At 45.7% G+C, this 20,366-nt stretch overlaps 2 protein-coding genes across 2 annotated transcripts; both read left to right on the plus strand.

Moving 5' to 3' along the window:
* The first annotated feature begins 2,288 nt into the window (after positions 1-2,288).
* SZRD1 (SUZ RNA binding domain containing 1) lies at positions 2,289-8,931 on the plus strand. The gene is made up of 4 exons (XM_075582154.1): positions 2,289-2,446; positions 6,217-6,266; positions 6,493-6,741; positions 7,436-8,931. The coding sequence occupies exons 1-4, from the start codon at positions 2,396-2,398 to the stop codon at positions 7,536-7,538; spliced, it is 453 nt and encodes a 150-aa protein (XP_075438269.1). The 5' UTR covers positions 2,289-2,395; the 3' UTR covers positions 7,539-8,931.
* Positions 8,932-10,781: 1,850 nt separating this feature from the next.
* On the plus strand, positions 10,782-20,021 carry NECAP2 (NECAP endocytosis associated 2). The gene is made up of 8 exons (XM_075582156.1): positions 10,782-10,939; positions 11,066-11,166; positions 14,394-14,498; positions 14,656-14,737; positions 15,269-15,377; positions 15,825-15,981; positions 16,801-16,888; positions 17,413-20,021. The coding sequence occupies exons 1-8, from the start codon at positions 10,848-10,850 to the stop codon at positions 17,453-17,455; spliced, it is 777 nt and encodes a 258-aa protein (XP_075438271.1). The 5' UTR covers positions 10,782-10,847; the 3' UTR covers positions 17,456-20,021.
* Positions 20,022-20,366: the final 345 nt, after the last annotated feature.

The following is a 20,366-nucleotide window of genomic DNA, read 5'->3' on the forward strand; positions in this document are numbered from 1 at the left end:
AATGTACCCCACTATGGAATATGATACGTTATCAAGAATGAGAATAACTCGCATTTCATTCACTGGTGCAGCTAATAATGCACCAGAGCGGCACTGATGTGTGAAACCACTATTGCCACCTGCTGGACCCAGGCAGACACTGCAGTCAGGGAGAAGTAAAGCCCCCACCTATACATTACATTGAGAAGCAGGGTAATGCACAGTTAATGATGCAGCACCTTCCATTCACATGAATAGAAGTTGATGTCATGGTATGTATGTTACCTCTGTCAACCTGCTTATCACTGTATTAAACAAGAGCTTAAGTGAGCGTAGTTTGTTCCATGGCATTCCTGGACCAGTCATAAGAATTCTGTCATTTACATTTAGGTCTGTATCATCCATGATATACATTGCAGAATAAATAAGTACCAGTGAATTACAAGGTTTTACCTGCCCTGCGTGATTATGTTGTGATTCATCGTTTTTCTGTGGACCAACATGTGGAAGCTCCTTTCAGAGATTTGAGAGGAAAATTAGAGGTGGTCTCTCCTTCCATTATTTTGCACTGGGATACAGAATTTTATTTCAATGGGAGTAAAAGAAGCTGCAGATATATAATTGTAGTAGGGATCCCCCTTATTACCTCCTGGGGGGGAGACAACAGCTCCATAGTAGGAGAAGCAGCAGTATTGCGTCAGGCATGTTATGGTTGGCATGGCCCTTCAGACTGTACAATGCGTATGCACAGTGGCCATCTGGAGGTTGGCACGGCCAGAAGGGGCAGACACACAGAATTTCCTCCACGGTACAGGGGTGACCTGGCCAGAGTATCCGGAGCTAGGGAAGAGGAAGGTAGTGTCCGGGGAACCTGCCAAGCTCACGGACTAGGCCCAAGCCTGCCCCTAGGCCCAAGATAGTTTGCCATCACAGCAGAGAAGTGTGCAGGGTTGGCCCTATGAATAGGTAGCTCCCGTTAGTGGGGGAGCACAGCGGAGCAGATCGGGATGCAGAGGGAGGCTTCCCCCAGCGGCCTGAGTACCAGGCCATCATCCGGACATTAAGGTGTGAGGGGCTTGTTGTTGGAGACCCCACAGCATGGGACGCTGCTGCTTTTCTTGCCTTACTAGAAAGTGTGGCTTGGCTGGACCTTAAGCAAGGAAGATATTGTGCACCAACGCAAGCGAGAGGGTAGCACTGTGGGACCGCAGTAAAGGAGTTATATTGTACCCGATTGTGGGTTATTGGGGTATGCCCTAAGGCAGGGGGCGCAAACTTTTTTCCCTGCGCCCCCCTGCCGGCGTTCCCCTGACACTCTTGAGCACCCCCCCCCTGTAAACCCCGCGACCCCCAGTTTGCGCACCGCTGCACTAAGGTATACAAGTTCCTATGAGGACTCATCCTATTACCCAGGATCCTCATAGGTGGAGGCGCTGCACCATAGAGGTATAGAGAACACATCGTCACCCCAGGCTCCCTATGTGCGGAGGCCCAGGAATCTGTACGCCTAACAGGTAGCACCACTACCATAATTACCGGTGTTTCCCATAGGGATAGGGGAAAGGGTGTTACATTATGAATACATTTTTGTATTTGCAAACACTATTGTTATCAATCGATGGGTTATCGACCTAGTTTATCCTTTACAAAACATGAATAATGTGTAAGGAGCTGAATAACGTTTCCAGCATTTGTGGTTATGCTTCCTTTGCAGCCTTTATTTTAAAGCTATTAAAGATTCCCTATTTTATTTATAAAATGTTTTACCAGGAAGTAATACATTGAGTTACCACTCGTTTTCAAGTTAGTCCTGTCCTCTTAGAAAATAAGCCATATAATTATAGGATGATACATTGTTAAATGCTTCCATTTTATTACAACAATATGTGTTACTAAGTTACTAAGTAGGTGTAGCGTGAAAAACCTCCCTATAATATAATAATGGACCTTGCAAAAGTAATACACAGACATGACATAATACTGCACTGCATGGTAATATATTACATGGTGCTGTAACACAATCTGTCCAGTTAATCGCTTGATTTCCTCTTGTGCAAATGAAAAAAAACTTTCAATTAAAAAAATTAATTCGTCTTCTAATAATAAGCACGTAATCAGGAAAAAGTGTACTTCCATATTGCAGAATGACCACAAGCTGCATCTCCCTTCTATTAGCAAGACATTGGAGTACAAACATGACCGTCGTCCACTTCCGGCACGGGCTGGGAGTAGCAGCATGTCCGCCCTTTGCAAACGTCACAGCCCCTCCTCTGCGGGCGCGTGCCAGAAACACGAACCCGCGGCCGTGTCGGCACGCGCCGCCGAGCGTGTGCGTGCTCGTCCTTGTGCGGCGCAAGCGCGCTAAAGCCCGCGCTCGCCCCCCTTGTTTCCGGTGTCGGCGGCGGCGGAGCGGAAGATGGAAGAGGATGAGGTCGCGGAGAGTTGGGAGGAAGCGGCCGATAGCGGGGTGAGTGGGACGGGTTAAACCCGTGTGTCCTGCTGATCTGGGGAGGGGGAACCACGGTTCCAGGCGCTGCCATAGCGGGTTAGGCCTCTGCAAGGTGCAGCGATGCGCCCGCCTTGTGATGTGAGCACATGGGGCCTAGGTGAGGGGGCTGGGCATTGGGCAGCCCGTCCCTGCGGGCTCCTTCGGGGACAAGCGTTCTGGGCAACACCTGCTGTGCTCGGGGATCCTTCCCCTGGTCTCCTGGTGCCTCCCTGAGTGGGGGATATAAATAGTGACCTCCGTACACGCCCAGCCGTGTTGCGTGTGTGTGGGATGCTTCATGTGGTTGGGGTGACAGTGGGGTTCTCATTGAGCTGGGTTACATGTAGGTAAAGGCCCCAGGAGAGTGCATGGCTGTATCTGTATAAATGATAACGCCACTATTCCCCCGTTTAGTGTCCTCCATATACTTTTCTCCTCTTGTATGCTTGCTAAGGGGGATACATACAAACGTTAAACTCGTATCTCGGGAACCCTTCCCTAACCAATGTATCCATTGCAAAGTATGCTGCTATTTTGAGAGCATTGAATTCGTGGCTTTAGCCATCCCCCATCTGAAAAATCATGCTGCAAGTGGGCTTTTCATACATTGCAGGTCTGTTCAGCACTTCTTGGTTGTTTAGTGTCATATGTATATATATTTTTTTCCCCTGGTTCACTTTTTAAACATCATTGAATTTGTTGCAATAAACTTTATTCCAATGTGGGTAGTAGTTCTCTGTTGTAATGTCTAGTCCAGTGGTTTTCATCCACGGTTCCCCCGGGCTTCCCTAAAGAGTTTCCTGTAATGTTCAGGCCATTTAAAAATGGTACTAAATAGAAAACAGTTTACAATGCATCTGATCTCGGACTCACTGTTAGAGGATTGGGGTTTCTTAACCAAAAAAAGTGAAAACCCCTAGTCAATTGGCAAACTGAGCCTAGTTGTCTTGTATCTGCCTAGAATATACACTATTTCTGGGGCTTAGAGGGTTGCTTAATGCAGGGGAGTGCAAACTTTTAGTGCTGCGCCCCCTGCCTACCTTCATTCGCGTCAGATGACGCTACGGGGTCATGTGACCCGTGGCATAATTTGATGCACGTCACTTTGCGACGCAACACAGCCGGCTGAATCCCGGTAAGCAAATAGTTGCAGGGGCCTCACGCGATCCCCCGGCATGTAATTTTAAATGCCTGGGGGAAGAGCGCGGGGTTGCTGCAACTGCCCGCGCCCCCACTTTGCGCACCGCTGGCTTAATGAATAAGCCGCTGGTGTCCATGACCTTGGGGTTGGTCGTAATCTTATCGAGACGGGAAAGCACAGTTTTTTTTATTTTTATATATAACTTTTCTATAGTGTAATTGGGGTGCTCAGTCTTTCTCGAAATGTGTTATTAATACTATAACTGGTGAGTGGGGTGGTGGAAGTGACAATAAGGAGCAGCAGCATTTTGAGTTTTTTTCCCCCCTTATCTGAAATGGTCTGAACTCCCTTCGGCAGTGAAAAGGTGGTACATACCTTCTGAAAAGGGAGTCCTAGATCTACAGCCAAAGCAGGTCACTTCCTGTAGTCGCATAAAACAAAAATCAACAGCTTTTGGGTGGAGCAATGAAATGAATTGCCATAGAATTAGTTTGCACTTTGATTCTTGGTGATGTTATTATTTTATAAAATGTTTTACCAGGAAGTAATACATTGAGTTACCTCTTGTTTCCAAGTATGTCCTGGGCATAGTTATGACAAATATATGGTTACAAATACAGTTACATCAAGTGAACAAGGTTATACATTATATACAAAAAATTGCATGCACAGTGAGAGATGTTGTTATAGGTGTATGTAACAGTTACGGACCAGATTAATATGCGAGACAGCTTTACCATTGGAATTTCTTAATTTTTATAATGCAGCCGACTGCTTTCTTTTCCTTTTAAGATGTCACTTGCAAACAGGTCCAATGGGAGTCTTCTACCTTGTAACCAATTGACCCATAAATGTACCGATTTTTAGATTGGAGCCATCGTGACTTGGCATTTAAATGCATGCAAAGCTTATCACCTTGTATCTTGTTACGGCACAGATTTGTGAATAAAACGGTACAACACAGGCTTAAGGCAAGTCATGTAGGTGCATCAGTGGGAAACGGCTTTCAGAGTATAACTAAAACCTAGTGGGCCTTGGTGAGGGATGTGTTGATTCAAATAGCTTATATGAGTAGAGGGCTCGCTAGTGAGAGCTGGCCTTGCCTGCTGAGGACTTGTCGCCATTTTCTTTATTTTTCTGCTCCCGTGATGTGGCTGACCTTAATGTTCATGCTGTTAGACCTGGCTCTATAGCAAGCAGTTATAAATACCTCTAAATATACAGCGCTTTATTTGGCAGACACAGCAGGGGAATGAAATGCTGAGATTCTGGATTGCTGAGCGGCAGCCAAGCTTTAAGCCAGAGAACCCAATCCGGGGGGATCCTGTGACCTACAACCCCTTGAAACCTTCTCTGTCTGCTTCTGCTGGGCTGCTGACACTCCTGGGATAGGTAGGAAAGGGACAGCTTTTAAAATATGGAGACACTGAACATTTTGTTTCCCTGTAAGAAATCTTTTTTTGGATATTAACTTGGCAGAAATTTAGCATGCTAGTGTGTGATTCATTTATTTTTATTCTTTTGTTCAGGGTTTCTTTCTTGTGACTGCACAGATCTTTAAATAGAGCCCAAAGAGTTAACTATGGGAAACATCTTGGTGATTGTATCATGTTCCCAAAAAATCGTTGGGGCCATCTTCTCTCTCCTTCTCTTTTTTTTTTTTTTTTTTTTTAAGGAACGTGTTGAGGAAAATGAATGCCATAGACACACAACTTCATGAATCACATTAGAATATACATGACGCTCGACTTTTCCTAACTTCTCTTGTTGTGCCGTCTAGCCACATTTGGGTCAAATAGATAGAAAATACTTAGGCTGAGCGTGCTTAACTTAATCAATGTGGATCGTCACATCCACGCTCACGCTGTGTGCGCGAGCACACGTGCTCACCCACGCTTGGTGTTTGGGTAAACAACATTATTTTTTTTTACTTTCGAGCATGCTCAATTTGCCCGCAATGCCCCCCCCCCCCCCCCCCACCTGCGCGCTTCCAAAATAGCAAGGGCGCTCATGCTTGGAGAGCTGGTGACGTCACCGCTCTCAAGCATGAGTACGGTCAGCGCCAGCGCAGCCATAGATTTCTTCACGTTGATACATTCCGGTGTCAGTTTCACAGCAGTGTTTCACCTTTGTCCACATTAATCTGTCTGTCTCTTATCTGGTGGTAATACTTTACATATGTACAGAATAGATGTAGTTGGCACACTACATGGTAGGAATAAGATCAACTGTAATTACATGGATGATAGTGGAAAGAGTGAGCGAGAGGCTTATTTTTTCAGCACAATAAGCAGTGAGTAGTCTTAGTAAAGAGCTGAGCGCCAATTTTGTGTTTGACTCATGGATGATTGTTGCTGGAAGAATGTTTGTAATGTTTGATCTGCACTGACATTGACTAGGAACCCTTTAGAATGTGTATCTATTTGCTGTTTTCCTTTATTTCATTTAGTTGCAATTTAGCCTCATGAATGTCAAATTAAAGGATACATAAACATATATCTATATATTTATTTTTTTTCCCCATGTGTACGCAGGCCAAAAGGACGTATTCTTGTGGATCTGAATGGATATTGGGGCTAGCATGACAGATTGTTCTTGTTTTTTTCAGGAGATAGACAGAAGGTTGGAAAAGAAACTAAAGATTACTCAGAGAGAAAGGTAAGTCTCCTTTCCATGGGAACGGGGGAATGGATTCCAGATGAGCCGAAGTTTTGAGAGCTTTCAATAATGTAGAAGATGAATGCTGGAAACGCTTGGTGCAGTATGGGGAGTTCATGCCTCTTAACTGCACTTCCGTAGTTGCATACTGTATCTATCGATTTGCTGGGAGGGATGGTCTGTCTTGTCCTCTCCCTCTATGTAACACAAATGTTATGGTCTTCAGGAAGTCCAAGTCTCCTCCTAAAGCGCCGGTGGTTATTCAGGACGACTCCCTCCCAGCTGGTCCACCCCCTCAGATCAGAATCCTAAAGCGGCCTACAAGCAACGGCTTGTCAAGCAACTCCAATTCCAGCAGCCGGCCAATCGTCCCTGTGAAGTCTCTGGCACAGAGAGAGGCTGAGTACGCAGAAGCCAGGAAGCGCATCTTGGGAAGCGCCAGCCCAGAGGAAGAACAGGAGAAGCCTGTGGACAGGTAAATAACGCACAGCAATTCCGACAACAAACCGAACCTAGGTGCAAAGTGGCTGGTGGGACCTGCTTGGAGTTGAGAACAGACCGTGCTAAGCTGTGCAATCGCTGCCTATTTAATGTAAGAAATGCCTGTAATATGTCCTGCTGCTCAGATCTCATTTACAGCTTATTTCATTCCCAGCATGGAACACGATCTATAGTGCATAGAGCAGCCTGCGTCATATTTGTACCCATTGAAATCCTTTGCTGTAGTACAATCCTTTAAAATATGGCTCTGCAAAGCTGTAGACATTCACAGCAGCCAGTGTGTTCATGCCACTGAATGCTGACTTGTGCAAAAAATAAAGTACCCTGATGCACCACTGCTTCCGCTAACTACAACAATCGCTCCAACTTTCTTTTTTTATTAGTCTCACAAAATAATCTAGCCTCCGATTAAACATTATGTATAACTACCTAAACTCTTCCTCCCCAAGGTTTTGATGCAAAATTATTATTTGATAGTTATGCATTGAAGTGTTCTTCAATGAAATCCATTTGGACTTTGCTATGCTTCGCATGATGGCAGCAAAGGAGTTAATGGGAGGTTTTCATTTGCCACGTATGTGTCTGTATCGCGTACACCCTTCAGCCCAGGCATGCGTAACAATGCTGTAAGCCGCATGAGATGCAAGTGCCTCTTTGCTTTCTTGCAGGCCCACGAAAATCAGCCAGCCTGAAGAGGGCAGACAACCCAACAACGTGATCCGGCAGCCGCTGGGTCCCGACGGATCACAGGGCTTTAGACAGCGCAGATAGATGTGGAGGCGCAATGCTGCCATGGGCTGCACTGCCCTGTCACCCCAATGGACCTGAGCAGAGGGAACGACCTGGTTTACTTGCACTTTGATGCCCTTCTTGCTCTGCCCACTGTGACCTTAAACCCTGCGCACTGTGATTTCCCTCTCGCCACCCTTCTAGCTCCAACCACTGTGATTGGCACAACGTCACAGGCTACCCCAGGTCTTAACACACGAGCAAACGTGTTTTGTGCGAGATGGGTGGGGAGGGAGCTGTGGAAAACGCCAAGCGTTGGAAGCGACGGGGATGCTACGTGCCTTCGACTGCCACTTCTGTTGAAGCTAGCGCCAGCAATAATGTTCATAACCGTTATTCGGGTATTTCCAGGGAGGGAAGTGGGTCTCATATCTCCCACTTAAGTAGATATATATATTTTTTTTTATTATTACAACTGTGCATGTCAGCCGCATTGCTCTTCAGAGGAAGCTCCGTTTCAAAAGGGTTTCTTTCAGTTCAGACGTAGTGTGCATGGCGCAGGTTTTAATTGTTTAGGACAAACTTGTTTTAACGGAGAAGGCTAGTTTCTAGTATTCTAAAACGCACAATAAAATGGTTTATTTGAGCATTTAACATTAACAGTGTCGGGAGAAGGGGAGGGCAGGTTACATACCCGCCCTCCAATCTTTGGATTGTTGTGACTGTGTCGAGTCCTGGGGTGCGACCCCAGGATTTTCAGTGCATTGAGCTTGGCTAGATATGCCCCTGTGTGTAAGAGGGGTGGGGGGGACAGGTGTGCATGAGCTACTGTCCAGCATGGCTTCAGAAGGTGATGGGCAGAGAAGCTCAGTAAAACCTCTCTTCTTCTTCAAGGAGATGGTGGTTTCAGTATTTTGCTGGTCCATTCTGGCATTTTGCCTTGGAGCGAAGGAGTTTGGGATAGCGTTACGCCAATGAGAACTCTGGCTCCACAAAGCCTGGGCTGTCCCCGGAGCAAAGTGAAGTGGGGAAGGAACTAGCCAGTGTATTCTGATGCTGGAGCAATGCCCTGCGTTTCCGGGCGTTCTTGTGGCTGAATGCCGGCCTTCTCGAGCAGGTTTTTTAGATGTGGAGTTGGGCCAAATATGAGCCCTGCGGCAAGCCTGCAGATGGATGGTGGGAAGGAAGTTTAACGCCTTCAGCACCAGAGGCATACAGAGCAATATGTTGCAGACCCCTCTGGTGCTGAAGTGGGTAGCCATTCAAGAGATGCAGTATCTGCTGCCCTGGCTCTAACAGCTACAAGATGGATGTAGAGCTGTAACTTTATGTCCCAGGTATATGTCCAGCGCGGTTCCTGACATACATTTATTTTTTAGAAATCATAACATTGGGAACAAACCATGCTGAAATAAAGTTGAGAAATAAAAACCAAGCAGTGTCTGTGTACAATATCGCGTTAAATCTTCCTCTTGTTTGGGACTGCAGGATTTACAGTTTTAGAGATTTTGCTTCATTAAGAAACGTAGGTTGGGGTGGCCAACTCCAGTCCTCAAGGGCAACCAACAGGTCAGGTTTTCTCTGCTTCAGCACAGGTAGCTCAGTTGTTGACTGCGCCACCTGTGGTGAAGCCGGGATATCCTGAACCTGACCTGTTGGTGGCCCTTGATGACTGGAGTTGACCACTCCAGCCATAGTTAAAGCATTACCATGCAACATTGTATAGATTACGTTTTAAAAGGACAGTCTCTTGCATCAAAACACGTTAAATACAATTCAATGTAGTTGTCTCTTGCAAAGTTTTTGTTTTTTTACATTTTTAGCCTATTAAAAAAATATGCACAAATTCAGAAGGCCAGAATATAGATCTGCTATTTACTTTTTTAATATTTGTATAATTGTCATTATACTATACAACCAAAAATGATGTGTGTAGGTTTCAGAATTGGTGGCTTTACCAAGCATTAAAGATTGTTAAAGTGCTTGCCAAAGGAAAATGAAAATATTTAGTCTGTGTGTGTGTGTGACACTGTGTGTGTGTGACACTGTGTGTGTGTGACACTGTGTGTGTGTGACACTGTGTGTGTGTGACACTGTGTGTGTGACACTGTGTGTGTGTTTTTTTTTTTCTAATGCGCTGCATTTAACCTGTTAAATTACTGTCCTTAGGTCATATCCCTTAGACCATGGGTGCTTATCTCCAGTTCTGAATACCTCTCCCACAAACAGGTCAGGTTTTCAGGATATCACTGCTTTCGCACAGGTGTTGCAGTCAATGACTCAAGCCCCTTGTGCTGAAGCAGGGATAGCCTTAAAATGTGACGGGGTGTGTTATACTAATTGTTTTCTTTGAAGCCTTTTAGAAATAATAAAACAGATGGAAGATGGTTTTGATCTCCATTAAGAGTGAATTTATAGTCTTGTGCAACCAATGTGAGACAAGCTAAAAGGGGTAAACCTGGGTGATTAACACATTCAAATGAGGTTGGTTATTATTAAAATAATAATAAACGCTTAATATTTATCTGATGCACAGATGGTTTTTGGAGGGGTTCTTGATCTTGAACTTATTTGGGATAAAACTTTGTGACTCTTCTACTGAGATTATAATTACTGGTTTTCCTTGGGAAGTGGTTTGGCTGTCATTGGGCAAACTGCTAGGACCAAAAGTGGTAAGATTAGTACTCTGGTTTAAAACAAATACATTCATTTATCACGACACAAACAAGTGACATTTTCTCTTTACAGCAGCAATCCTGACCAACAGCAAATATTTTTTTTATTGCATCTTCTATGAATATTTTTTTTTACTTTTGACAAAGATGGGTCACCCACTCGGAAGCTACAATGTCATCTCACGATGTCAACTTTTTGTTTGGTCCCCAGAATGTCAATGGTTTCAGTGGCCATAATATTGCACCAGAATAATTATTGTAAGGGAATTTCGAAAGCTAATTTCGTTTTGAGTGTGCAGTTCAAAGAAAATACCTTTCGTTACAAATAGTGTAGAAAATATATATTATTAGCACGGATTGCTAGTTTAAAGGGTGATTTATTATCTTTATAAGATAAGCAATTGCATTGACGAGGTTAAAAAAATAAAATATAACATGTAGGTGTGCTCATTTAGCACCAGTAACCCTAAATGTATGATTTAGCTACCTTTAAACCCCGGTGTTGTGTGATCCTGTGCAAGTGCTCAGAACACGTGCACCCAGTGCCCAGCAGAACTGGGAGGACCCCAGGTAGCCTCTCTAGCCCTACCATCGTGCTCTATGGTCTGCGCGCAGTCGCTCTATCCTATCCGAACTCCAGGACAACAGCTTAGGCGGAAATCCGGTGACTGCCAAGATGGCGGACAGCGACTACGAGTCGGTGATATGCGTCAAGCCGGAAGTACATGTTTACCGAATCCCGCCGCGCGCCTCCAACCGGGGATACCGGTGAGTAATGGATCCTCGAGGCCGGTGCATGCGCCGCTATACTGGCTGAGTCGGTGTCGCTGCCAGAGGGGTGGCAGCTAAGGGGCTAACCCGCGGCGCCTCCTCACGGTCTGTGTGTCACTGTAGGGCTGCCGAGTGGCAGCTGGACCAGCCTGCATGGAGCGGCCGCCTGCGGATCACTGCCCGGGGGAAGCTCGCCTTCATCAAGCTGGAGGATAAGAACTCAGGTAACCGGAGGCGGGGGAGCACAAGCAGGGGAGGTGGGGAGCAGATTATAGGGGCCTAAAATAGAGCCTCAGTGGATGAAATGTTCCAGTAGTGTACTCGGCCATACATGCACATGTATGTATGTGTAAATGCTTGCACATTATATATTTTTGTGCATGCACTCATGTATTCATATACTCATAAAAACACCTGTAGACCTATACACTTGTGCATATAAACTCATAGCATACATACTGAAGCATGCACTTATGAATTTATTCACGTATGTGTGTGTGTGTGTATATATATATATATATATATATATATACATATATACATATATATATATACACACACATACGTGAATAAAGTATATATATACATTTACATATAGATTTTTTTTAAAGGAGTGGGAAAGAAATGAAGTAGCGCCTACTGTGTTCCTAAACAAATAATGATGATATATGTCTAATTACATAGATGCTGTGTATTAATGCTGACCAATAAGGAAATGGCGTGTGTGCAGACTAACATGTACTACTAATAAAACGACCTAATAACTCAATATAATTTTTTTTTTATATATTCAATGGAAAAATATATAAAATATATTAAAAAAATACAAATGAAAAAACAGTCCCAGTACACTGTCCTTTGGAGTCTTTGCAGCCTGATTATAGGGATCACCAATCCCTCAAAGATATCTAGGAAAAAAGAAAACGGGCGCACTCCTAGTGTATTAAGGTTTCACAATTTATGTAGGACTTCATAAATTTATAGTCCTACATAAATTGTGGAAATTAAATACACTAGGAGTGCGCCTGTTTTCTTTTTGTATATATATATGTAGATATTCTCCAAGACTGACCCAAAAGCGAGATTTGAGGATGAAATCAGAAAATGTGTTGGAGCAATGTGGAGAAGAGGCCTGCAACCGCAGTAACTGAAAAATTATCACCCAGCAGTGGGTCGACACAGGTTGAAGATATATATTCATACACATATACATACTATAATAGATACAGAGCATACTGACTCTCCCTGTATCTTCCTTCTCACACATACAGCAATGGGTCAGTATTTACAGTTTACCCAAAACTTTAGCATTCACCGTTCATTCCAAGACAGCTGGCCAGTATGCACCTACAGCGCCAATCTAGTGCCAGAATTTATCAGGGTTTTCTCCTATTACCCAATGGGCCACTCCGAACCTGCCGAGAATGCATTGCAGGCCTGTCTGGCAGCTTAAGGCCTCGGTCCCGCTGCGCTCGTTGGCGCGGGCGGCGGGTCGCGAGTTCCCCACCAGCAGGGGAATCCTCGCGAGCCGGTCCCCCCTGGCTGCACAGAGCACTACACGCTGTAGCGCGTCAGCCGCTGGAGACACCAGAGAATGGTGTTTTCTAGCTTTGACGCGTGACGTGTGTGGCTGTGAGCCAATGGGGAGGGGAGGCTTCGGGGAGCGGGGAGGAGTGTGGAGTGAAAGCAGGTGAGTGCCTTTCTCTGTGTGTGTGTCTGAGTGCGTGAGTGCCTGTCTGTGCCTGAGTGCCTGCCTCTGTCTGTGTGTGTGTGTGTGTGCCCGAGTGCCTGCCTCTGTCTGTGTGTGTGTGTGTGTGTGTGTGTGTGTGTGTGTGTGTGTGTGTATGAGTGCGTGAGTGCCTGCCTGTGTGTGTGTGTGTGTGTGTGTGTGTGTGTGTGTGTGTGTGCGCGTGTATGAATGAGTGCCTGCGTGTGTGTGTTTAAACTTACCTTCCAGCTCCAGCCCGAGTCCGTGGAGGGAGGGGGGGGAGAGTAGCGGGTCCCTCCGCTCAAGCCACGCCCCCCCTCCCTGTCAAACCGCCCACCTCCCGCCCACATCCCGATCAAACCTCCCACCTCCCGCCCACCTCCCGATCAAACCTCCCACCTCCCGCTCCCTACAGACCGCAGATCGCGGTCTGTGTATCTCAGCGCACCGCCTGTCAGCAGCGCAGGTGCGCTGACTCTGGGAGCGGGGCCTTAGCCTAAGGCTAAGGCCCCACTCCCTCAGTCAGCGCGCCCGCACTGCAGACAGGCGGGGCGCTGACAGACACAGACCGCGATATGCGGTTTGTAGGAAGCGGGAGGGGGGGGGGGGTGTGGGAGGGGAGGGGTGTGGGAGGGGGGGGTGTGGGAGGGGAGGGACCCGCTACTCCCCCCCCCCCCCCCTCCCTCCATGGGCACGGGCTCCCTGGCTGCAGGAGGGAGCTGCTGCGGGCTGCCGGAAGGTAAGCAGCTTCCTCCCCCTTCCCCCACAAATGCCCTCCTCACGCTGACACACACACACACCCTACCTTGTGTAGGAAGCTGTCTGACAGCTCCCGCCCCCGATTGGCTCATCAGCGCACCACGTGACGCGTCGCCGCTCGGGATCACAATTTTCTTGCATCCCCTGCCGGCTGACGCGTCACAGTGCGTAGTGAGCCAGCAGCGAGGGGGGACTGGGACCGGCTCGGGAGGATTCCCCTGCTTGTGGGGAACGCCCGCGCCGCCGGGCGCAGCGGGTCGCAGCCCTAAGGCTACAGCCCCAGTATTGATTGCTGCACGCGCGCCTGGTTTCCTGGCTGCGTGTGCACAGATTAAAGGTGCGGTCTGAGGGGCGGGGCATAACTGTCCTTCCATTGACTGTCCGCCGACCACGTGATCGCATCGTGGCACAGGAAGACAAAATTCTTGTCTTCCCTACCAGAGTACGCATCACAGCGCTTTGCGTGCCCACACGGGCCTGCTCCATAGAGGGGTGGTGTGCGTGCGCCGCAGCACGTACCTTGGATGCCACTGGGGACCTGGCCTTAAGCAACTTGTGAATAAGCAGGACCTGACGTGGGCTATCTGGCTCCTCCTCATCCTGAGGTGTTTGTCAGGGTTACAAATGACCCTTGGCTGTTCAATTTTAGCTCCTTAAGACTTGACCTTTGATGTTAGAAACATGGTCCTAGAAATGTTAACTTTAATAAACAATTGACTTAAATTACTTGTCTCATTTTTATTTTTAATACAGATTAACTCCGCAACATTTCATCTTTTAAACATGCCGCTGTCCTTAATTCAATTTGGGACTTTTCCATGAATTACGTTGTAAAAATCCATACATTAGCAAGGTGTGTGTGTGTGTACACAACCAATCTCAAATGAATAACAGCCAAGGCTTTGTTATAAGTTAAATTTGGACAATTGTGCTACTGCTGGGTGTTTCCTCTGTCCTTTCACTTATGGGGTCTTTCTGCTGTAGGTGAACTCTACGCTCAGGCACCTGTGGAGCAGTTTCCTGGCATTGCAGTTGAAAGTGTCACAGACTCCAGTAGATATTTTGTAATTTGCATTGAGGATGGTAATGGTGAGTTTAACGCTTGCACAAAGTTTGTCTTTTATGCATTGAGCAAGTGTAAGGAGACTGATACTTCTCCCTTTGCTGCATTCTAAATACTGGGGACGAAGCTTCAGTTTGATTTTTTTTTTCCTGTATGATTCACACATCTCTCGCTCTCCAATAGGCCGTCGTGCATTTATTGGTGTGGGCTTTGCAGACCGGGGTGATGCTTTTGACTTCAATGTTGCATTGCAGGATCATTTCAAGTGAGTTCACCCTTCTCTCCAGTACTAAATGTTTTAGCCACAATGCATTCAGAAATCATGGTTCGATCAGCCCAGCATATCTAGACGGATATAATGACATAACCTTGCACTGAAACCAACTTTACCCTGTGCAATATACATGCTTTTAGGTTTGAAGTATATCCCAGCTTCAGCACAGCTGTCTGTTGAAAATTGAGCCACCTGTGCTGAAGCAGTGATATCCTTAAAGCCTGACCAGTGGGGGGGGGGGGGGAGCTCTTGAGGACTTGAGTTGAGCACCCCTGTTCTAAAGCACAGAGTGCATCAATACTATCACCAGTTTCAGTTTACTCCTGAGCTATAGTCTGTGTTGATAACAAAGCATTTGCTCTGTAGAACCTCCGTTACCCTTTCTTCCTGTTAACACTCTAAATTAGTCTTACGCTGGGTTTCGTTTTCTAGCATCTGGGACATGTACTTTTACTGTGTTTGTTTATATTCTCCCAAGTTCCCTTCTCACTTTTGTATCCGCACATCTCTTGTTTTCTGCAGGTGGGTGAAGCAGCAGACAGAGTTTGCAAAACAGGCTCAGAATCCTGACCCAGGGCCCAAGCTGGACCTTGGTTTCAAGGAGGGGCAGACCATTAAGATCAACATAGCGGTGAGCCCTGTTTGTAGCCTACATCAAGTTCGTATGAGCGTTTCTGTAGTGATTTAAGCGGCTGCATCTATATCCGCCGAAGCGGATGATCGGGCCGGTTTCCAATGCGGTTCCCTATTGAAGTCGTTGCAGAGTCACGTCAGTAAAGGGTCCGATATAGAATAAGCCCCAAAAGGAAAAGTGATAATTGCCAACATAATGAACATTTAGGTTTTTTTGTACAGTGAAAAGAAAAAAAGTGCGCAGCTAATTGTTGAACGAAATTAATCTACTAATGATATGAAGTGAATTGAAACAGTAATATCCTGAACTATGGAATGTAAATACATACAGTAACCGTGTAAACAGTATGGCGGCTGCAGCTGTAATGGGTCAGGGTGGCTCAACACTCCGACAACACTAAAACAGACAGGAGACAAAAACAGCGCAATAATGTTTCCTTTTTAGAACATAAAGAAGAAGGAAGGAGCTGCAGGAAATGCTAAACCCCGGTCCGCTGGCCCTGGAACACCAAGCCTACTCCCACCTCCACCAGGTGGGAAAGCGCCAGTCCTGATCACCACTCCAGTAGAGCATAGCACTCCCGCAGCTAACCAGCCCGCAGGTCAGTTGTGCTGCCGACACATGCCATAATCCCAGAGGAGCCACTTGAATATCGATTCGCTAGCAGTAAACCGGTTACAGCAATGCTGTGTTTGCCACTTTTTTAATACTGCCATTTTCGTTTTTAATATAGTGAATTAATGTTTACTTCTTATTTGGGGGTGCTCCGGCAGGGACAGTTAACACACGCTCTCCATATACCTGTTCTGCAAAGGCAGCGCACTTTCGACGATATGCAGTAATAGTATCATTATTTTGTCACGTACGGCACACCTGTGAGCACGTGAGCTGCATATGGGACAAGGGTTAATACACAGCTAGTTGACACTCTTTTCACCTTCGTAAAGGTCCCTCAAATGAATATCTTCCATCAAGCCGCCCCTATATATCATCTGTCACGGACAGCACACTTGTGAGCACGTGACTTATATATGCAACCCGGGTTAACACACACACACACACACACACACACCTGAACTAGCCAACTCCCCTTTCGGCTGCGCAAGGTACTTGAAATAAGTTTATATACTCGGTTGCAATCTATATCCGCTACCACTCAAGAAATTTCAAATATTTAACTATTTGCAGAGTCTTATCAACATTGTAGATGTTTTATACGATGTCTGTAAAAGCAATCTATGTTTCAATATGTTGCCCTCTAATATTTCTGCTTGTCTTGTAAAACTTGCATTGGTGGCAAAAGCCTCGGCACTGTGTTCATTTGCATCAATATTTTCAGCACTCCATTGATGGATAATGTGGTCCATTTGTGTAGGGATGTTGATCTCTCAGCCTTCTGTGATGTTTCCCCTTCCTGCAGGGTTTCTCCTTGATCTTGGTGCAACCTCCACTTGGGCCGAACCTAAAAGTTCTTCAGACGTGTGGGGAGATTTTACGAAAGCACCTGGGTGAGTTAAATTCTGCTTCTATTTGTGCCTAACCAGAGCTCCACTTAATAATCCCACAGTTTCCAGTTCTAGCACTCCCTGTGTGACTATTTTTTTCAAATTAAATTGGAAAATTGTAAGTACAAAAAAACCAGTTGAATGCATCCAGAATATCATACGTATTTCACCCGCTACCATCAATCAGTGGTAAAGTAGCAAATATCAGTATTATTTGCATGTACACTTTATTTTTTTTAATTGCCTATGGTAGGGTAAGATTTTTTAGAATTGTATTTGCTTTATGTACATATTAGTGTGACTAACAACTGCTGTAAAACATTTAAAACGCACAGTACATTTATTAGGGTTCCTGTCTTCTTGCCAGCGACATTTTTTTTTTTTTTTGTTTTTTTTTAAGATCATCTCATCTGGAGAATTTCATTACGCCGTGGGGGGGGGGGGGGAGAGACACAATGGAAAAAGTAACTTAAAGGTCATTCAAATAAAAAATGTATTACACCTCTAATGTAGTCCTGTTTCTGCAGCTCTGCTTCCAGTCAACCAAGCACAGACTGGGTGCAGTTCTGATGAAACCAGCTTTGTCCTCCAGACCAAACACCTGAACGATGCACTCGGCTCCCCAGCAGCTGCAGGGACTTCTGTGCGCACACCCGTTTCCAAAGCCTGATACAAATGCAAGAAGCAGTCCATGTGGGATAACACAATCCGTTTCAGTTGGGGAAGATACCGCAGGACCCTATTTTTATTTGACTACTGCATTGTCTTTGAGCCCCAGAATGCATTGCGATGGGCTCTTGTAAATCGGTGTTATCGGGCGGAGCAGAATGTCAGGCCTCAAATTACTGTGCCCTGGAGCTGACAAAACCCTGGATGCAGCGAGGATCTCGCCTGTTTGGATACAACTTGCTCTCCGTTTGATCAATTCCTGCATAACTGCACTAAGGGGTATAACTTGTAGCAAGAGGGGCACCTTCTCAATTCCTGATCTATTCGACTGCAAATGGGAAGTAGAACTGCCATAAGGGAGAGAACTGGAATAGATGTATTTGTGCTTGGGTGAGATTTCACACCTTGACGTCCCCTTCTTTAACTTCCTGATGTTCTGCTTGCTGTTTTCTATTGACTTGGTATTTGCAAGATGAAAAGGGGGCCAAGTTCTGTAACTCACCCATAGAAAAAGGCAGGATGCAGTTCAGTCTCTTCCCACCCCTTCATACATGCTGCTTTTCATGTATGAAGGTAGCACAACTCTACATGCAACTCGCTCTCTTTGTATACTATATATTACTACTTCACCCACCTAAATTACAGCCAGTGGTATTCTCATTGTAATGATGTGGTGCAGATTTACTCTTTTCCCCAAACAAACTGGACGGTGCAATATTCGGCTTCTATAGCTGTGAATAGATCAGGGACTGACCCATGTGGCGCTTTGGGAGATCTGTCAAATCAACTGCAGTCGCTAGGAACTGGTCTAATACTGAGCTCCATTAACGGGTCCTACCTGCTGCTTGTGACTTCAGGGAATCCGCACTGGGGTATATAGTGTGCTTGGCTTTGACAGCTGCCGCCGGTAGCTAGAAAGGGCAAGTTCTACCTACGTTACTTGGTGTAAAAGGGCTTGTATCTCAGTGGTTTGTAGATCTTAGAACTTCTCTCTTCCTATGATGGCATCACTGAAAGTAAGGACATTTCTATATTGAAAGAATTCTCTAAGATAGTTTTTTTTTTACCCAGAGCCAAGTTGCCTGCAATCTTGAAGTTGAGCCATTTGGAGGATTGTTCGTGTCTTGACATTCACCAGAAGTGCCTTTTCCTAACTCTCAATTGATAAACCCCCTCCCTTTAAAACGCTTCTTGCTCAATTGCACTTCAATTTTAACCTTTTATGTTTATTTTGTTAATGACAGAATAGGTTTGCAGCACATTTTTGATCCCCTTGCTGATGCGAAGGGTAATTTGAGGCAATGCAGTCAGGCCTAACCAGCAAAGATTTGAGTTGAAATCAAATACTTAGAAATCCGCCTGCAGCTTATCACTGGATCCTGAGGAAAAGTGATTATGCTATTATTTCAAGAGCTCTGCCAGAATACAGTTTTCTCCTCCAGCCAGAACAACGTGACATAGAATAAAGAGAGATGCTGGGACCAGCTCCTCTGCCGTACCGAAGAGACCCTGACCAAAAGATAGATGCAGAAAGACCAAATGTTGTAGCTTGTTTGTGTTTTTTGTTTTTATCTAAAGAAGTGTGTATTTGGATATTATACATGCCCGATAATGCGTTTCTGGTTCCTGTGGCAGTCAAGGGGTTGACCGTGATGTTTTATCTGCCAGGGAGACGACATCTGACATGGAGACGACATCTGACACATTACGCAGAGCTGAGGCAGCGAAACGTTAAGTGAAGATGTCACCAACGGGCAGAGGAGGGCATGTAGGGGAAGGGTGCTCGGCTGCAGTCCTCATGCCTCCCCAACAGGTCCGGTTTTAAGGATATCCCTGCTTCAGCACAGGGAGTGCAGTCGAAGACTGAGCCACTGATTGAGCCACCTGTGCTGAAGCTGGGATATCCTTAAAACCTGACCTGTTGGGGGCAGCTTGAGGACTGCAGTTGAGCGCCCCTGACGTAGAAGAACCTTATTTTTGTACCCTTTTTTTTTTTTTAAATTTTTTTTTTTTTTTTAAATGTGGCAACAAGCACCAGAAGCAATCTCCTGCATCCTCGGCCCAATCTCTTGTATGGGAGCCTCCACCTCGGGGCACGCGGACCCGGAGAGCCTTCACTGTTTGTTGCCTTGAGTTTTGCATTCCTGTCCTTTTATTAATACTTTATTACATATTGGGCTAATCTTGAACAGAAGGAGGACTATAGTGATTTGTTTTTTTTTTTTAACTGAGCTGGACTTTATAATTTTAACATGTATTCTTTTTTTGCTCTAGATCTATTTATGTGGTGGGTGGTTTTTAAACATGGCTTTGCTAATAGAGATTTGTACCTGTGCATACTGCTCACTTTCCCAGATGGAGGTTACTTTGGTGCTGTCCAACCCCCCACCCCCACTTTTCCCTACGCCCACTCACCAGCGTGTGCGAGATATTAAAAAGAAAATGAGTAAAAATTGTTTGAATCAAATCATTCTGAGTGACTTGGTTCTTTTTGTGCCGTGGCGATCAGCAAAAGGTTTTCCTGGCGTTGCATTTGCTGGTATCTCTCATTGTGTAACTACAGCGCCCATTGTTGCAATACGTTCACGTGACTGGGTGGGCTTTCCCTAGGGTCCGGGTGCAAGGTATACTTTTCCTGTCTCACTTTCAAATACTTTCCTGGCAAGTTACCCAGTTATCAGAGCAGGCTTCTCATCCCTCCTGTACACAGCACTTCTCATTTAAGGTAGGGGGCTGTGATTGAGCCACCTGTGCTGAAGCAGGGATATTCTGAAAACCTGAAGGGGGGGGGGGAGAGACTTGAGAACTGGAA

This window comes from Ascaphus truei, unplaced genomic scaffold, assembly GCF_040206685.1.
Source record: "Ascaphus truei isolate aAscTru1 unplaced genomic scaffold, aAscTru1.hap1 HAP1_SCAFFOLD_1943, whole genome shotgun sequence".
Lineage (NCBI taxonomy): Eukaryota > Metazoa > Chordata > Amphibia > Anura > Ascaphidae > Ascaphus > Ascaphus truei.

What these genes read in the sequence shown, in the direction of transcription:
- SZRD1 (XM_075582154.1), top strand. Translation starts at nt 2,396, where the DNA reads ATGGAAGAGGATGAGGTCGCGGAGAGTTGGGAGGAAGCGGCCGATAGC. An exon ending in AGGAAGCGGCCGATAGCGGG is followed by an intron (nt 2,447 to 6,216) that starts GTGAGTGGGACG and finishes TGTTTTTTTCAG; the next exon opens with GAGATAGACAGAAGGTTGGA. An exon ending in CAGGAGAAGCCTGTGGACAG is followed by an intron (nt 6,742 to 7,435) that starts GTAAATAACGCA and finishes GCTTTCTTGCAG; the next exon opens with GCCCACGAAAATCAGCCAGC.
- NECAP2 (XM_075582156.1), top strand. Translation starts at nt 10,848, where the DNA reads ATGGCGGACAGCGACTACGAGTCGGTGATATGCGTCAAGCCGGAAGTA. An exon ending in TTGCATTGAGGATGGTAATG is followed by an intron (nt 14,499 to 14,655) that starts GTGAGTTTAACG and finishes GCTCTCCAATAG; the next exon opens with GCCGTCGTGCATTTATTGGT. An exon ending in CCATTAAGATCAACATAGCG is followed by an intron (nt 15,378 to 15,824) that starts GTGAGCCCTGTT and finishes TTTCCTTTTTAG; the next exon opens with AACATAAAGAAGAAGGAAGG.